General features: G+C 38.0%; 2 protein-coding genes across 3 annotated transcripts; both read left to right on the forward strand.

The window, feature by feature from the left end:
• Nucleotides 1-479: 479 nt before the first annotated feature.
• Nucleotides 480-5,404, forward strand: LOC107706243 (neurochondrin-like). The gene is made up of 8 exons (XM_016509893.1): nt 480-545; nt 753-858; nt 958-1,171; nt 1,252-2,379; nt 3,108-3,352; nt 3,522-3,737; nt 3,820-3,962; nt 4,837-5,404. Exons 3-8 carry the CDS (start codon nt 971-973, stop codon nt 5,253-5,255), a joined length of 2,352 nt encoding a protein of 783 aa, XP_016365379.1. The 5' UTR covers nt 480-545; nt 753-858; nt 958-970; the 3' UTR covers nt 5,256-5,404.
• Nucleotides 5,405-6,797: 1,393 nt separating this feature from the next.
• tfap2e (transcription factor AP-2 epsilon) lies at nt 6,798-18,082 on the forward strand. 2 transcript variants are annotated; one of them, XM_016509894.1, is made up of 7 exons: nt 6,798-6,923; nt 9,010-9,459; nt 11,444-11,498; nt 13,944-14,175; nt 14,261-14,379; nt 14,687-14,825; nt 17,348-18,082. In XM_016509894.1, exons 1-7 carry the CDS (start codon nt 6,879-6,881, stop codon nt 17,607-17,609), a joined length of 1,302 nt encoding a protein of 433 aa, XP_016365380.1. In that variant the 5' UTR covers nt 6,798-6,878; the 3' UTR covers nt 17,610-18,082. The 2 variants fall into 2 exon arrangements, with proteins under 2 accessions (XP_016365380.1, XP_016365381.1); XM_016509895.1 differs by lacking the exon at nt 6,798-6,923 and adding an exon at nt 7,486-7,642.
• The last annotated feature ends 421 nt before the right edge of the window (nt 18,083-18,503 follow it).

Consider the following 18,503-nt stretch of genomic DNA (forward strand, 5'->3'; position numbering starts at 1 on the left):
TTGATATTATTTATATATTATTAATACAATTATGCATGTACTATATTAAATCAGTATTTTTTTATCTTTTTAGTGTTTTATTTAATTTTATTAATTTATTTTTTATTAATTTTAGATTTTGGTATTATTAATGTTAATATTTATATTACATAATATTAATATTTGCACTCTTAAGTATTCATGTGCCTAATGTAAGTTACCTTGCTTTACTATTTATTACTTTGTTTTTGAGTTATTTGCGTATACAGGTACATTACTCAACGTGCTTAATAAAATAAAACCCCTCTTGTTTTCACAGTGTGGGATCATATTTGTGTTATTTCATTCCAAATGCGCACATACACAGATATTAAGACTTTTCATTTCTAAAAAAAAAAAATATATATATATATTATTCGCAAAATCCGGCGCACACACCGCATTGCTGTTTTTCTTTCGTTTACCGAAGACTATTATTTTGAAATCGACTTCTCTCATTATGTCTCGCGAGTTTTTCCGTTTCCACGTAGCTTCAACGTGTGTGCGAGAATCCTGCGTAGCTCCAGGTTTGTTCATCGCATATGGTATATATTTATGGCTTTTTTCATTTGATTTACACTAGTCTACGTATTTTAATACATTTATATGTGTTGAATATGGTTTTAAAGTATGTTTAGTCAAGTATGTTTAGTTATGTAAACTCTTAACTTCTTAACGTTAGTTCTTTACAATACAATTATAAAACATTAAACAACAGTCATTTACCTTCACAGCTGTGTGATTTAACCTGACGTGAACTCTTAAACCTGTTAACCTGCTGACCTGATTATGCCTTAGACATTTTTTCAGTCCTGAATCTAACATATTGAAGCACTACCAGTAATTACACACCAGGCATTATATGCATACATTTGGACTAGTATCTAAAGAAGTTAAGAACTTCTGATGCATGAATGAATATCTGATGGTTGTTTACAGGTTGGCCCAGAAGATGGCAGAGAATGGGTGTCATCTCAACCCAGAGGAAGTCCCTACCCCGCAACATCCACCCAGTACGGAGCCAAATGCAGCAGAAGGGAGCAGTTCTGACCCCAGTGGCCTGTCTCCGTCTCAGAGAGAGGTTCTGGAGCGGTGTCTACATGCTCTCACTCATGCCAAGAATGACAGCCACATTTTAGCAGCACTTCTCCTGGTAAACAACAGCTTATCCTCTTCATCCACCCTATACCGAAAACATATATTGTATTGCTCATTGTTTTCTCTTGCATTTAGATCACAAGGTTGTGTCCAGCAGGACAGCTGGATACCGGGACTCTACATCGGATTTTTGAAGCGGTAGGTTTAAATCTTCCCGCACGCCTTCTGGTTACAGCATTTCGGGGTGACGACAGCTCCGGGTTGCCCCCAGAGGAGTTGATCTCTCTGGGCACTGCTCTTTTGGCTGCTCTCAGCACAGACGCAAGCATGGTTGCTCATCCACAACTTCTCAGCACAGTCCCTCTGATCCTGAGCATACTGGAGAACGGACCCAACTGGACAGATAAACAGACAAAAACACTTGGGAATGAAGCCCAGAGCGGCTCTGGATCTCAAACTGGAAGTGCTACAGATTCCCAGACCACTTCTAGTACGTCTCCCTTGGACGAGGCTTTGGCTTGTGACTGCTATCAGGTTCTAAATGCTGTATGTGTTTTACCGCAAGGCCTCGAGCAGCTTCTCACCCGTGGTGCTGTTCTGGCTCTATGTAGAGCCGTACTCAAAAAACAAACTCTCAGCCATGAAAAAGGGCTTCCGCTGTTGGGACACCTGTTGTCATCTAGTATAAGACCACGGGCTTGGGCTAAACACTCATCTGATCTGCTCTTGCTGTTGCAAAACGTTTCCCAAAACTTCTGCCGGGTGTCAGATCAGGACAGGTTAGAGATGTGCTCTCAAATACCGCCGTTTCTTCCTCCACCCGGGGTCGAGTCAGAAAGCCTGGTGCTTAAGGAGATTGTGGGTAATCTATGGGCTTCGCTGCAGCCTTTGATTCAGGGCAAGCTCAGTCAAGAGCATTTAGGCTCGGTTTTGGTAGTATCTGCCTGTCTTCTGGACCTGTATGGATGGGAGTCAACGGGACCTCCTAAATTCTGTTGCTTGCTGGTGAACCGGGCATGTGTGGAGGTGAGGATGGGTCTAGAAGAGCCGCCGGGTACCGAAATCTCCCCCCAGCTGCAGCACATACTTACTGCCTGCTATCGCATCATGGAGGCGGCTATGGAACAAGCCTGTAGCCAAGGGGCGGTTTCACACCCTGCTCAGATACAGACAGCTATCACTGGCCTGAGTCTTCAGCAGAGCAGACAGGTCCTAGGAGCTCTAGAGGAGGCATTCTCAGCTGAAATGTACTATCTGAAACAGGTGAGAATGCAAGTGTTAAACATATGCATCACTGTATTACAGTTCAAAAGTTTGTGGTCGGTAAGAATGTTTCTGAAGAATCTTTTGTGCTCACCAGGGCTGCATTTATTTGGTCAGAAATACAGTAAAAACAGGAATATTGTGAAATATTATTACCATTTTAAAATAACTACTTTTCCATTTCATTGTATTTTGAAATGTAATTTATTTCCGTGATGGCAAAACTGATCATTACTCCAGTATTCAGTGTCCTGAAGATCTTTCAGAAATAATTCTGTTAAGCTAAATCGGTGCTCAAGAAACATCTCCAATTAATGTTAATGTTGAAAACTGTAAAGCTGTTTAATATTTTTTTGTGGAAACTTTTTTTTTTTCAGGATTATTTGATGAATAGACAGTTAAAAAGAACAGCATTTATTTGAAATAGACGTAGAAATAATTTGATCGATTTAACACATCCTTGCTGAATAAAAGTTTTCTTTAGAAAAAATCATACTGACCCCAAACTTTTGAACAAAGGTGTATGTATTGTTAGAAGTCTGTTTGAAGAACTTGAATTAAATGGAAAAATACTTGGAATACTTAGAATTCTAAACTGTTACTCATTGTTTCCCCATTTAGGTGGAGCAGACCAGCTATGACGATCCATTTCTGTTCGCCACTTTTCGCTCCCTGAAAATACTTGGAATACTTAGAATTCTAAACTGTTACATTGTTTCCCCATTTAGGTGGAGCAGACCAGCTATGACGATCCATTTCTGTTCGCCACTTTTCGCTCCCTCTGTGCATGGCTTGCTGAGGAAACCTCATGTCTGAAGGAAGAAGTCATTGACCTCTTGCCTTTTCTCATCGGCTATGCTAAAAGTCACTTCAAGGGAGGGGGGAAAGGCAAGGGACTTGCTGATTGGATGTCAAAGATGTCCATCAGCAACATTTCACAAGATGGGACCTGGAGCAGAGAAGCTGCTCTTAGGTAAGACATTACTATGGCTTTTTTTTATAGAAGTTTCCCACAATCCTGAAAAGGTCATGGGAAGTAATAAAATAAAATCTGCAAAATATGTATATATTAATTTATTTTTGAATTTTTTGCGATCTTATGCTGTCTGTTTAAGTGTATATATGTTCCTGCTCTTTCTTAGATATCTTCTCCCATCTCTGTGCCACCTCTCCGCTGAAGATGGGCCGAGGCGGGTTCTTCTCTCTCTGGATACTCCAGCCTTGCTTGTGGATTTTCTGAGTCAAGGTTGGGCGTCTTTGAGAGGTCAGAGCGGGAAAACGGTGACCCGAGACCCCAGTCTGGAAACGGCGTGTTCTGCTTTACTAAACTTTGCCATCACAGAGCCAGAACGAGTCAGGTACACACAGATCTTCACTCACATACAGGATAAGTTATTCCTTAACCATGACTTGATTCACTGCTCCATTGCGCTCTCTCAGGAAGGATCATTGTTTCGTTGCTCTGGAGAGCATGCTGAGTGAAGCACTGCCTGTTCTTCTCCATAAGCCACGCCTCTTGGTCTTAGCAGCAAACTGTTGCACTTTGGGTCTCATGATTGCCAGGCTGAAGTCAACTTCCACAGGTACTACTGGCTTGAAATGATACGAATTGGTTAGGATATACCATTTTATAGGATGTGTATCTTAGCAATGATGAATTTCATAAAAAAGAGCTAAAAAGTAAATAAGTGCCTGGCAGGGTTATTATTATCTAAACTAAATAATAAAATAAGTATTTCCATTACTTGAACAAAATAATAATTTACTGAAACAGAAAATAAAAAAGGCAAATTTCTCATTCCCATTTAGTTTGTTGAAGTAATAAATCAAAACTATATATTTAAAAAAAAAAAAAAAATTATGAAAATTTCTAACCTGAAAATATAAAAATAAAGTCTATTTAAAAATATTTATAAAAGCTATAATAGTATGTCAGTGATGGTAAAATAACACATCATTGAATAAGAAAGGGTTTTCAGAGGCAGAGCAAGTTATGATGACAGATTTTGTCTTAGGAATAATGTCCACTGATGAAACATTTACAATAAGAGCAGATATGATTATCTTAATAAATTACAAACAAGAAACTACAATTAATTTAAATGCCACAAGTTTACTTTTAACAGTGTTACTAAATTATTCATGTTTAGAAAAAGTAACTTTAAAGGGATAGTTCAGCCAAAAATGTAAATTTTGTCACCCTCATGTGACTCATTTTGTCAGAATGAATAGTGTAGAAGAATGCTGGTACACAAACAGTTGCTGGTAGCCCTTGACTTCAATAGTATAGGGGGGAAAATACTATGGGAGTCAGTGGCTATCAGCAACAATTTTCATTTTTGGGTGAAATATCCCTTTAAGTGTGCGTTAGATGACAGCAAAGGCAATCTAAATGTAAAAAAAAACAGGATATGTTTATTGTTGCTGCTTAATAATGGGTGTCTTGAATCTTTGCAGACCCTGTAGAATTAGGCCAGCAGCGTTTCTTCTCCTCAGTTCTGTCTTTTCTCCTGAGTGCTGTTCAGTCCGGACAGGCTTCTAAACCGGCACGGATCAGCGCTCTCTGGGAGGAACATTGGGAGGAGGCTGGAGAGCTCTGGAGGCTCAGTTTGCAGGCTTTGGGCGGTTGTGTTCGAGCTCAGCCCTGGATAACCACCCTGATCAGAGATGAAGGATGGCTGCAGAACATCTTCACTCTGCTAGGATCCAGTGGACGTCTCCCAGACCAACCTTCACAGGATGCTCTCGAGGAAGTCCTGTGTGCCATTGCCAAGCAATGCCCGGTGTGTCGCAAGGACATTAGTGAGCTGGTCAAGAGTGTAAGCTGTGGATCTCTTCAGGGTTTGCCACAGCTTAGCAGAATATTGGTGGAGTAGAATTTCTAAAATACATATTTAATAAGACAGGTAAAGCACTTATGTTGTCATATTTGTCTGTTTGGCATATTAAATATGCAACGGATTTGTAAAACACTCTGTGGCCAAAGTATAAACAAGAATGTTGAATAAAAATATCTGCTTTTGAAGTGATTTATTATTTTATGCATACAGTTTGATTCTTAGGAAGCACATTCTGATAAAACGTACCTGGAATGCACTGCTTTGAAACTGATTCATTTGGCAGGTGCATTGATGTAATATGAAATGTATCTGTTGCACTGACCTGCCAGTGTTGCGTGGTAGTATGTCCACTAGGTGGCATCCTTACAGCAAGCTATAGTTATTCACAAACAGCCAAGGAATGATTTAGTTACAAACTGTCATAATCAAATTCACAGCATGCAATAAAGTGTTTGCACAAGAACACTTGTTAGAAAACATGGACAAATTATTTGTCATAAACATTTTGGGTTACAATCACCATTTCTTTAAAGTTTTTAATTTGAGATTTTTTGCAGTTCACTTTCACGGTTCTGTGGTTTGAAAAGTGGCATTTTGTAAGTACAAACCTATAGTTTTTCAATTATTATGAGGTTTTAAAACGAAACGTTTCAAGTTAGAACAGCATGCCACATTAAAAACACTGCTCTCGCGACTTGAAATAAAGCATAGGCTAATCTGGCGTGTCCTTTCAACAAATTAGTAGTCACTTGCTTTTGTGGACCTTTATAACTACGTAATGCTTAAGGGATTAAAAGTAATAAAAAATAAATACAATTTAAAAATCAGGAGCTCTCCCTGATGGCAGTACTGCCTGCTTGCGGCTGTCTGCAAACATAGTAAGCTGCCTACCTAGACAGCATCTTCGGGCACAATAATTAACTTGATTAAAAACATATTTTGTTTTCAAACATATATAGAAAAAAAAAACATGCCATTCATTATCATGGTACATGTCCACAAATCATGGAGAATGTGAAACAAAATATGAAATAGCAAAAACGTAGCCTAACATACAGAACATCCTGCAATTAATTCTATAAAATTCCAACATGTAGAACAGGTGACAGACAACATGTGTCGACCTGACATAAGTTAAAGATGCCCTTAACCAGAGAACAGAGTTAAAATCTTTTTTATAAAGATGACTTTTGGATGAGGTTTATTGTGGACATTGTTTATTCAACAACTATAAAATATGACGATGCTAGAATATTAGTTTGACAGGAAAATTACCAAAAATATTCTGAATAACTAAAGCATTTGGGCGTCGTAAAAAATGTTGAAATTAAAGCAAACCCATTTTCTCCGCTTAAACTTACCTCAGTGCGCCATGCCATCCAAAATCAGGATCCCATTTGCCCCCACTTTTGTCTACCCAAGTTTATCCTCCGCCCGTCAGCATACGTCTCTTTCTCTTTCTCTCTCTCTCTCTCTCTCTCTCTGTCTCTCTCTCTCTCTCTCTCTCTCTCTCCCTCTCTCTCTCAACTCTTGTCTCTTTTTGCCAATAAAACTCCCGTGTCTCTCCGGTACCTCTCTCTCACCGTTCATCTCGCAGGGCACATAGTCTGTTCTCTCCCGTCTTGAATTCAACAAAGGACGACAACTTTATCCAGAAACATGTTGTGGAAATCACGGACCAAGACAGAACTTTACTGCTTACAGGTAGGCTTCAGTTCAATATTATTAGTGTTTCAACTTTAGCTAGCCTACTTCAGAGAAATTTGAAAAAAAAAAAAATTTCAGTGAAAACAAAGTTTTTGTTGTATATTTAGAACTACTAGAGTTAGATTGTCACTTGGTTAAAAAAAAAAAAGTATCTATAGGCCTACTTTTCGCATTTAGAAACAATGTGATTTATTTTCTAAAATTCAGTTTTGCTGGTAGGACTTGTAGAAAAAATAAAACATAAAAAATAGTCTAAGAACCTAACCTTCAGGCTTATTATCATTATTGTTTGTGATGTTTCTAGAAATAACAATTAATTATAAGCTAAATAAATAAACCGTGGACATTTTCAAATAGTCATAAAGTTTAATAAACTTTTTATCCCGCAAGAAAACGTAATAAAAAAGATGGATTTTTCAAATGAATGAAGAGAATGAATTAATTTAGAGGAATTAATTAATGTCCCTTTAAGGTGGTCTACCCAACCCCTCCCCCCATAGTGTAGCGCTATAAGAGCGCTCGGGTGTGATTAACAGGGGCAGTCTGATATAGAGCATCTTCCAGAGAGGAGAACATCACTGGGACTGTCTAGTTAATGGATCGAGATCCCGGGGTTTTATTGACTGCTAGGCTTTAAGGAGGCTGTAAAAGTCAACGCGTAAACGGCACATTGGAGCTCTTGTGTCCAGATGTTAGTCCACACCTACTCGACCATGGTGAGTTAAACTGATGCAAAGTTCTTTTGATCTGTTGGACTCATCGTCGAGATGATTGTCATGTGATATCAGCTGCGATGAGTGTATAGATGAAAGCGCAGACGAGCGAGCGTAACCGGGGTCAATGGTATTAAGTGTGCGCAGAATATGGATGCGCAAAAGTGTGTTGGAGTGTTTCATTGCAAATGTCACATGCTGCCATTGGTCTAAACGGAGATAACAGACTAGTCTTTGTCTTACAGTGACTTGAAAGCTATATCTTGCGTTTCAACAAAGAGAATCATTAAACTCGGTGGCTGAAAAAGGCAAGACAGAAACTTCGGTTTGATTTGTTTTTATCACATGCGATGGCGGGTTTTTTTTTTTTGCCCTACAAGAAAAAAAAATCTAATAGTAAATAGAAATATAATAATAAAACAAACCAATGTAAAGAAATAAAATGTTAAATAAATGAATAAAAATAAAATGAGTAGCCTATCTCCAAAAGTAGAGATGAAAGATGCTGTCACATTCATTAGTTACACTCCAGTCGTTTAAATTATTTTTTTTACTAAAAATATCCGAGAAACTGGAAAATAGCAAGGAAAATTATAGAAGAACAAAAAGCAAAATTATTAGGCCTACGTGTTTTTCTTTGCCTGTAATCCTGTAAAGCAGCATTAATTGTATCTATTGTATGTCTATCAGTCCTGATTGTTTAAAACATGGGTATCATTAAAACACCTGGTACAGAAAAATGCTCTGGAACATTTCTGGAACGTTTGTTAAGCTATTAGCATTTTTTATTAGTATGGTTTTAACGAATATAGGCTAGTACGATTAACAACCATTAATTTAATACCCAGAAATCCAGAAAATAAAATAAAAAATAATTAATTAATTAATATAGAATCTGCAGTTATCTTTCCTAAGACTTGACATAACAGTTACACACATTACATGTAAATTCAATAAATTATTCTAATAACAACAACTGTATTTACACACAGCTCATAATTAACAAAGAGGCCTAATTATGCTGCTTATACTGTATAGCCTATATTAAAAAAATCAACCCAATATAAAAATGTAAAAACAATTGCTATCTTAAATATCCAAGATGCTCATCATTGCACTTTGATTTTAATTACTGATGAAGAAAATCGAAACTCTAAAAACATCAATAGAAATGACAGAAGTCATTGTAACAAAATAAATGGGTGGATAAAGGGATCAGCATCAATTATGACATGATAATAAATAAAAAAAACTTTACGTTTACAATGTGATCTTTTCTTTATACGTTTATTGCCAGTCACTTTCATTGGCTATATGGCGGAACCATAGAAGTTATGATGGATTTTCATGAAACTGATTTTTACCCACAGGACCGTGCGGACGGACTGTCCAGCTCCTCTCCGAGCGGGCGACTCTCGCAGCTCTCTTCGCTGAACCAGGCAGCGTATTCCTCGGCTCCCCCGCTCTGCCACACTCCGGCGTCCGACTTCCAGCCGCCCTACTTTCCACCTCCATACCCCCAGTCCTCACTGTCTTATTCCCAGAGTCAAGACACCGGATACCCGCATTTACCGGACCCCTATACGTCCATCAATTGCCTCCATCAGAACCAGCAGGCAGCGTGGCACTCTCAGCGCTCGCGCTCAGAGGACGCGGGGCTTCTGTCGCAGTCACACCGCGCTCTGAGCTTAGATCCGCGGCGGGAGTATCCGGGTGTTCCGCGGCTGCTCCATCATGGGCTGGGTGAAGGAGCAGCGGCGCTCGGTGAAGGTCCTCTGGGAATGCACGCAGTGGGTCATCACGGTCTGGATGACATTCAGGTGAGTTTAATCACTTTTATTTAGTTTTATAAATTTTTCTGTAGCCTATAACAAACATTAGGTAATGCGAAATAGTGAGCAAGAATCATGCTCAATCAAACATGAAAGCATTGATATTGTTTTTAAAAATCTGTTTTTCATAAAATGTAAACTACACAGTTCATAACATAATTTGTTTATCTGTTTTGTTAGGCTATTTATTTAAATAAGAGTGTCTGTGACGTGTTCCAAATGAATGATACGTTTATATATGTGCATTACATCAAACGGAAATGTAAATATTTTCCTAAACAACGATTTCTTTTATAATCTTGTTTTACGTATGAGTGCTTTAAAGTGATATTTCTTCCGTGATGACCCTTCTAGTGTGTTTGTGTGAAAATGCATTTTATAGCTATAAATATATAATGAAACACAGTTTTTCCTTACTAACGAATAAGATAAAATATTTTTAGTGCATAACGTTGTCTAAAACAGATCAATATTTTTACATATCATTTTAAAACGTTATTTAAAAGATTACAAGCCCAAAAAATAATAATATTAAAAAAAAAACACTGCTCCTAAAATAAAGAAAAACCGTAAATGTAAAAACGTGCGTGGTTCTTCAATGGGCTCTTCTGACTGCTTGATCTTTAAAAAATAAAACTTAAAAATGCTAATATCTGCTGCAAAAGTGGATTTAGGTTATAATGTTTGAGGGTTTAGATTTTAGATATCATGTGCAATGGTAATGATGTGAGATGGTAATGACATTTCTCAGAGAAGAGTTGGTTAAGCCTTGGACTTAAAAGTTAACGGTCAATTCATTTCGTAGAAAAGTAAAAATGTGTTTTTTCTCAATTAAAAGTCTCCAGAAGAACGGTATGGTAATGACACATAATAAAGCAAATCATGATGCAAAAGTATTACTGTAGGCTACTTAAAGAAATAAATATAGACTACAAAAAATATATATTTTTAAATGATATTAGCCATAAAAAGGTCAAATAAATAGGCTACAGTTTAAACCCACTATAATTTATCTTTTAAAAAGAAGCTTCTTTAAAACCATCCTAGAGGATGGTAAACGTCAGTGCCACTAATTAAAGAGTTATCCATTAAACTGACCATTCCACATACGATTCTTAAGAATCTGCTTTTATTTCGTTTGATTTTCGGCTCGAGCTACATGATGGCTTGTTCTTTCACTCTTTCAGTAGAGAAAACAACAGTAGTGGGCAGGTGCAGAATGAGTTCGTGTCGGTCTGTCATAGGAAACTTACAGCGCGTCCAATCGGTTTCCTCGGCCATTTATTCAACAAACAACTGGACTCCCTTTGATCATACGAAGCATTTCCGAGAACTGAGTTAGACGGGAACAAGCCTGATAGTTTAATTTGCCATACATAAAGCTACAAATAAGCGTAAATACTAGTTTTTTACTTGGTCATTCCTGCGACTTTAAATGGACAAATATCTGATGTTAATTGTCAGAGTTGTCTGTATTGTTTTATTCATGCATTGCTTTCATGTTACAATACAATAGAGAAAAGCAAAGTCGTAGTCTCATTACGAACTTTTCCCCTTTTATTTCTGAGGAGAAAATAAATGATGTAAATATATAAAACTAGATATTTTATTAAATCTGAGTTATATATATATATATAACTCAGATTTAATAAAATATCTAGTTTAAATAAAAGAACATATAGTAATACAAAATATAAAAACAAATATTTATAAATACATTATTTAATAAAATTACTTATACAACAGTATTCAGTGTGGTCTTATCACCAGTTTTTGATTATAATTATACAGATCAAATTAATATATTAATTTAATCAGGAATATTTTTTACCATTATCATCATCCTAATAATTTAAATAGTTAAGAAAATAAATAATTGCAAGTGTTTTTCAAACATTTTCAATAACTATTCAACCATTAAGAAAGTTTAAATTAAGTGAAATAATAGTGTTATGCTATTCGATTTTAACAGGGTATGGAGGAGGCATCCGCTTTGGGGATCCTGGACCATTCTGTTATCAAGAAAGGTGAGAGTCTGTACCTCTGATGCATATAAAGAAGAGGGGGGTGACCTCTCCAGCTAGAAAAAAAAGATTTTATGTGCTGCTCAGACACCATAAAGGATTCAGTCAAGCACACACACACACACACACACAATAATTCAGCTCTGCAATTTCATTTGAAGTCAAGAAATCCTGTAGCACCCTGCCTCTGCCTTCACCCTTAAGGCAGTTGCTGTTAATGAACTGTTCATGGTCATATGAGAGAAAGAGGGGGATTAGAGAAAGGCGAAATGGAGGAAGAGAGCAGATAATAAAGTTATGAAGGATTCAGAGCATCACTATTCCTTTCCACTTACCATTTAAAAAATGCAGTGGATAGTTAATGAGGATAGCTTCTGAAATCACTTTCTGCAGTGCAGTACAGCATATTTTCATCAATTACTTATGCATTTATTTTAGATTTACTGCATATATTTAGTGCTCTATGAAATCTCGCGTATTTACCGAGCAACAGAATGGATCAATTATGTACTCATGGGTGTAGGGAGATTTCTGCGTCGAGAAGAAACTAAAGCCTACATGAATAAACGGATCTGCTCTCACAGCTTATGTGAGATGCTTCCAGCACCTCGTTTGTGTCCGCAAATCAGCGCTGCACAGCAGGGCGTAGCGAAGACGCGCACACCGCCCACGAAGAGGAGAAGGCCAATACTACAGCGCATTTTACCTCTACAATAAGGGATATAGATAATATAAACAGTAACACAGTGTGTTATGTGTCAATCATTGGAAAGGGGGAGGAGAGAAGCGCTGCTTCAGCGCTACAGCGCGCGAAAACACACGGGAGCTCAGTGATAGCTGTGGCATATGAAGTAGCCTATCACTTCAGAAACATTCAGCATTCGACTTCACTTTTTGGAGGATGGATGATTACTACACTTGAATAATGTGAATTATAGCTACAAATATTTTCAGAACAGCCGATTTTTAAAATCATTTCTGTCAGTAGTTTTCTAACTGCCCTCTAACAATCTTAAAGAAGGCCTAGCTACTTAATTTTTGTACTTAATATTGTCGATGTGTTCTTTATAATAATGTGAAAATAACTGCATTTTTTTAAATGAGAAATCGGCCGATACTCACATAAAACTAAAACGTAGGCCTACCTCAAACAAACGCGACTTTGAGCTTTTGTGAGTTTTTAGCACAAACAAATTTTTTGAACTTTGTTAGGCTACTTAAATGTTTTGTTGAGTTCTTTTGAAGGGATATGGGGGAGGTGTTGTTTCAACCCAACTTTGGGTCATATATGGACTAACCCATTAAATGTTTAATCCAAAAGTTGGGTTAGTCCATTTTTGACCCAAAGTTGGGTTGAAACAACCCAGCATTTTTTTAGAGTGTACCCTTATGAAAATTAACCATGGTTTTGCTACACTAACCAGTTTAACCATGGTATTTGTAGTAAAACAGTGGTTAAACAAATAGTGCTATAATAAAACCATGGTTTATTTGGGTAAACTAACGCTGGAGTTAGTTTAGATGGTCTCCAAGCTTGGCAAAGCTGTTGCTTACCTGGTCTCTTAGCCCGATCATGCTAAAGGTGCCCAAATCTCTCTAAAACCAGCCAACAGACCAACTGAGCCAGGTAAACCGAGCCACCCTGGGCTGTTTTTTCTTAGCCAGAATGTTCCCCCCAACCCTCCACATTTTGAATCATTCATTTGATTTTCCTAATACATGCATACTCTGCATTTTGTCTAGTTCTATTAAAGTATGCTTGAAAATCCAGCACACACAGATGTGGCATAAGCAAATGCTCGATCAAGCATCTGCATACAGGCTAATCTTATGAAAACAAATGAAGGTTTTTAGGAATGATGTAACAAAAATACTTGAGCTCCAATTAAAAGCCAATGGTAGTCTGTTCTTCCCAGAACACTAATCATTATTAGAGTTTGAATGGAGGTTTATGTCTCATTCCTTTTTGTGCCTTGGTTCAATGGGGAAAAATCTTTATACAATGTCTGCTTTAAAATGGGTTAATACATAACAGCCTAATTTTCTGTTTTATGTTTGCCATTTAATTACATTGTGTTATTTTCGACACAGTAATCGTTGGGTTCATTTAAAAGTCAGATTTTTAAGGAGCCAGAAAACTTTAATTACAAACACAACAAGTGAAAACGACTGTGTGCACAACAGATGGAATAAAGCTTTCCCCCAATGGAGATGCAACACCCATTTGAAAATAAGAGTGAGAAACAGAAATTAAACACAGTCTCACTGAGACAACAGATGTCAACCTGTGGGAGAGCATCTTAAAAAGGTTTTTAGAACAGAGGGGCAAATCCAATAGCACAAATTATCACATTTTTATAAATCATCACATTCTTTAAAGTAAGATTTCACTCTCCTGTGGTAATTCTGGCACACATACACTAAACTGCTTTCTGTTTCTTCTTACAGTTCCGGTCCCATCAAAGCTAAATGGCTCAGCGGTCTCTGCCTTGTCCCTCACTAAAGAAGCCCTGGGTCTGGGCGGTGTGTCCAACCCCGCAGAGGTTTTCTGCTCTGTCCCGGGCCGCTTGTCACTCCTCAGCTCCACCTCTAAGTACAAGGTCACAGTTGGAGAAGTGCAGAGACGCCTGGCCCCACCTGAGTGCCTCAACGCCTCGCTGCTCGGAGGAGTTCTGCGCAGGTGAATAGAAGGGATGGAGAAAGAAGAACAGCAGATGTCTTGGAGGAATCTGAGGTGTTAATATTTTCTACCTGTTCTCCTTCAGAGCCAAGTCAAAAAACGGAGGCCGCTGTCTGCGAGAACGTCTGGAGAAGATCGGCCTCAACCTGCCTGCCGGTCGGCGAAAGGCAGCCAGCGTCACACTCCTCACAGCGCTGGTGGAAGGTACTGAAACGTTGAATAAAAACCAGACACATCCACATTATCAGATTACGTCTACTGCTGAGACACTGCCTCGTACTTGCTGCAGTAATTGTCCCAAACACAGCACAGACACACTACATTATCAGTCACTTATGGCGAGAACGTAGATGTTAATGTCAATGTGAAGCAATAATCTTCCAGCGAGTGTTAACTTAAAATTATAAGTGCCTAAGAAGTCATTTTTAAACGTTCGAAAGCCTATTATCACCTCAAGCTTTCAGTCAGCACATTCAAGTTCCATTTTTCAATCTTCACGCTCTCTTCTCAGGTGAGGCAGTTCATCTCGCACGGGACTTTGGGTACGTGTGCGAGACCGAGTTCCCCGCCCGGGCCACAGCAGAGTATCTGTGCAGACAAACCGACCCAGATCAGCTGCCCACACGACGCAGTATGCTGCTGGCCACCAAGTGAGTACTAGATCTGACAAGATCTTCAAGCGGTTCAATTACTTCTACTTACTCAAAAGGAATGAGTCATTTCAATCATAATAAAGACGTTTGAATGGCGTAGATATACTTAAATGTATAGGTTCTTTGAACCGTGAAATAAACCTGAAGCACTCAGGTATAGTTCATATTTAAACCAGGCGTTGTTCACAAATGTAACAAAGTAGTTCTCAGTTATTTTACTAAAGTCTGTATCAGGGGTTTGTAAACTGGGGTCCAGTGGGTCCCACGAGGGTGCTAAAGTTAAAAATCTTCTTTTGTCCATGCAGTGGTCAATCACAATAATTTGATTCTATCAACCACTCTAGTTTTATGCTATTCTTCATGTTTACCTAAACAATAACTAACAATAATTAAAATATTCAGTAAATATTGTCCAGATTTTATGTTTTATAAATACATGCATACATGTACAATTTTTTTTTATTTTTTACTATACATGAGAGATAAAAACACATTAAAAAGGGTTTTACAAATGCACACTATAAATGTGTGTGTGTGTGTGTTTGTATATATATATGATTTGTATGTAAATATTTTACATATTTTTAACATAAAATAATAATATAATAACAATGAATGAGTCTTAAGTCTTTATACTATAAAATATATGGCTGGCTTTATATTATAAAAAGGGACTCTATGGGCTAAAAAAATTTATGTATACTGTATATATGTATGTAATATGTAAAATCTGAGAATTTTTACTAAATATTTTTATTATTTTTAAAATAAACCCAAAGAAAACATAAAACTAGGGCAGTCAATAGAAGAAAAAAATTGATTGATCTCATGATTTCTGACTTTTTTTTTTTTTTGTAACTTTCTTTTAATTTTTTTATCTTTTAGAAAAAACAACAACATACAATCACATCTAAACAACAGAACAGTCATTTGGTCACCTATACATTCTTACATAAACATATTGATGGAAGTATTTCTCAGATGATACAGCAGACAATAGCCGTGTCATAGAGTCATAAACACAATCCATTTTTCCCAATACTGTAAGTATTTATTCATCCTTAAGTTTAATGCGAACGTCATCCTCTCCATGTTTTGGACACTGTTCACAATGTCCAGCCATTCAGTCTTTGTTGGAGGTTCTAATTGTAGCCACTTTCTTGTTACAGCTTTCTTACTGGCTGCTAATAATATCTTTAAAAGGCATTTATCTTTCTTCATCAAATGAGCTGCTAAATTGCCCAGATAAATTGTAGAAAAAGAACAATCAATTCCCTCACCGAAAATTATATGTATTACTTTTATTACCTCCTGCCAATATGACTGAATGGCTGGGCAGCTCCAGAATACATGAAAATGATCTGCCAACTGTTCCCCACATTTCCTCCAACACAGACCACTTCCATTCTCGCCAATCTGAATAGATTTTAACTTGGGGGTTGCAAAGTATCTAATAGCCAGCAGAATTCTCTCCACATACCCGAGCTGGTAGAAGTAGCCTGTACAGAACAGAAATTCAGCCAGTCTTCCCCTGAGATGCTTAGACCAGATTCTTTCTCCCATTTTAATCTAACCTTATTTGTTAATGTATAGGTTCTTTGAACCGTGAAATAAACCTGAAGCACTCAGGTATAGTTCATATTTAAACCAGGCGTTGTTCACAAATGTAACAAAGTAGTTCTCAGTTATTTTACTAAAGTCTGTATCAGGGGTTTGTAAACTGGGGTCCAGTGGGTCCCACGAGGGTGCTAAAGTTAAAAATCTTCTTTTGTCCATGCAGTGGTCAATCACAATAATTTGATTCTATCAACCACTCTAGTTTTATGCTATTCTTCATGTTTACCTAAACAATAACTAACAATAATTAAAATATTCAGTAAATATTGTCCAGATTTTATGTTTTATAAATACATGCATACATGTACAATTTTTTTTTATTTTTAATTGTAGCCACTTTCATGTTACAGCTTTCTTACTGGCTACTAATACCGTACTATCTTTAAAAGGTATTTATCTTTCTTCATCAAATGAGCTGCTAAATTGCCCAGATAATTTGTAGAAAAAGAACAATCAATTCCCTCACCGAAAATTATATGTATTACTTTTATTACCTCCTGCCAATATGACTGAATGGCTGGGTAGCTCCAGAATACATGAAAATGATCTGCCAACTGTTCCCCACATTTCCTCCAACACAGACCACTTCCATTCTCACCAATCTGAATAGATTTTAACTTGGGGGTTGCAAAGTATCTAATAATATTTCGCCAGCAGAATTCTCTCCACATTTTTTAAATGAAATGGTAATAATTTTTTTTAACCCTCAGCACCCTCTGGGTGCCCCAGTTTGAAAAACCCTGACACAAACTTTAGTAAAATAACTAAGAACTACTTTCAGTGTTACGAGTGAACACATTTTCTTCTCAATTTATCAATTTGTTCTTGCAAGCCAATAATAACTGTTTATTTACATGTTTCGCTTGGCATACTCGCGCTCACCTCTCATTTCATGTCTTCAGGGAGATTTGCAAGGAGTTTATGGACCTGATGTCGCAGGACAGGTCGCCGTTGGGTGCCAGTCGCCCCACCCCCTGCCTGGAGCCTGGGGTGCAAAGCAGCCTGACCCACTTCAGCCTCCTCACCCACGGTTTCGGCACACCCGCCATCTGCGCCGCCCTGTCGGCCTTCCAGAGTTACTTGCTAGAGGCCCTAAAACTGCTGGATAAAGGAGAGGGAGGAGGAAAAAGCCACCACGACAAGGAACTCAAGCACCGCAAATGAACAATCGGGAGAGACACTACCTCCCTCACTTTTAGGAGCGTATGAGTGTATTTATGTGTACGAACGTGTGCGTTCACCCCACCGTTTCGCGCCTGTACGAACCGATTGCATTCGTCTCTGATGAAATCCAAGATCTCCAGAGAAAGAGGAAATGCCACGATGCTTCGTGCTGCATGCGGACCACAAGCTCCCAATGGATCCCCATGACTGACTTATACAGGGCCCTACACGGTGCTCTCTGGAGATCGGGCCCCTAAACCAATCAAAAGATGGCACGGACAATTAAGGATGGGGGCGTAAAAGTAATTAGGTATTGACAAACGAATTTGAAAATGTCATTTTGTACTTCATGTTGTATGTTTATTATCAATGTTACTGTTATTCTTATTGCCGTATTGCAATGTAAATGTAATATATTATTAAACCAACAACTGAATTCAACCGCTTGATGCTGAGAATGACTTCCTGATGAAAAAAAACCCCACCACTTTTTATACACAACTAGCAGGTTTTTGCTTTGCATAAATGGACTTGTTGGCATGGTACAAACCTGCCGTGATTACAAAATTAGCGTGATACAAATTGAACACCCAGGGGGATGTTTGAAATTTCTAGCTCCATTTGCTAAAGGCAGGGTGACATTAACCCAAACAGAAACCTCAATGTGACACAGTGGCAAATCCGGCAGAATTACCTCGGAGATAAAACAGTCCTGACCACTAACCCCCGGGGGCTCGGCAATCACTACAGTCGGCGAACGCGGCTAAACAGTTGCTAGGCTCTTCTCTTCCACCGCTTCTGTCTCCTCTCACCCCATCTGTCACTCTACCTTTCTTCGTCTGCTCAGGGGCCTCCATCTCCATACCTGCCCCCCTGCTGGCTCTCACTCACACA

Source organism: Sinocyclocheilus rhinocerous, unplaced genomic scaffold (assembly GCF_001515625.1).
Source record: "Sinocyclocheilus rhinocerous isolate Xijiao unplaced genomic scaffold, SAMN03320098_v1.1 scaffold53, whole genome shotgun sequence".
Lineage (NCBI taxonomy): Eukaryota > Metazoa > Chordata > Actinopteri > Cypriniformes > Cyprinidae > Sinocyclocheilus > Sinocyclocheilus rhinocerous.

Coding starts and splice junctions, on each gene's coding strand:
- LOC107706243 (XM_016509893.1), top strand. CDS start 971: ATGGCAGAGAATGGGTGTCATCTCAACCCAGAGGAAGTCCCTACCCCG. Junction 2,380..3,107: donor AAATGTACTATCTGAAACAG/GTGAGAATGCAA, acceptor TTCCCCATTTAG/GTGGAGCAGACCAGCTATGA. Junction 3,353..3,521: donor AGCAGAGAAGCTGCTCTTAG/GTAAGACATTAC, acceptor GCTCTTTCTTAG/ATATCTTCTCCCATCTCTGT.
- tfap2e (XM_016509894.1), top strand. CDS start 6,879: ATGTTGTGGAAATCACGGACCAAGACAGAACTTTACTGCTTACAG. Junction 9,460..11,443: donor ACGGTCTGGATGACATTCAG/GTGAGTTTAATC, acceptor CGATTTTAACAG/GGTATGGAGGAGGCATCCGC. Junction 14,176..14,260: donor CTCGGAGGAGTTCTGCGCAG/GTGAATAGAAGG, acceptor GTTCTCCTTCAG/AGCCAAGTCAAAAAACGGAG.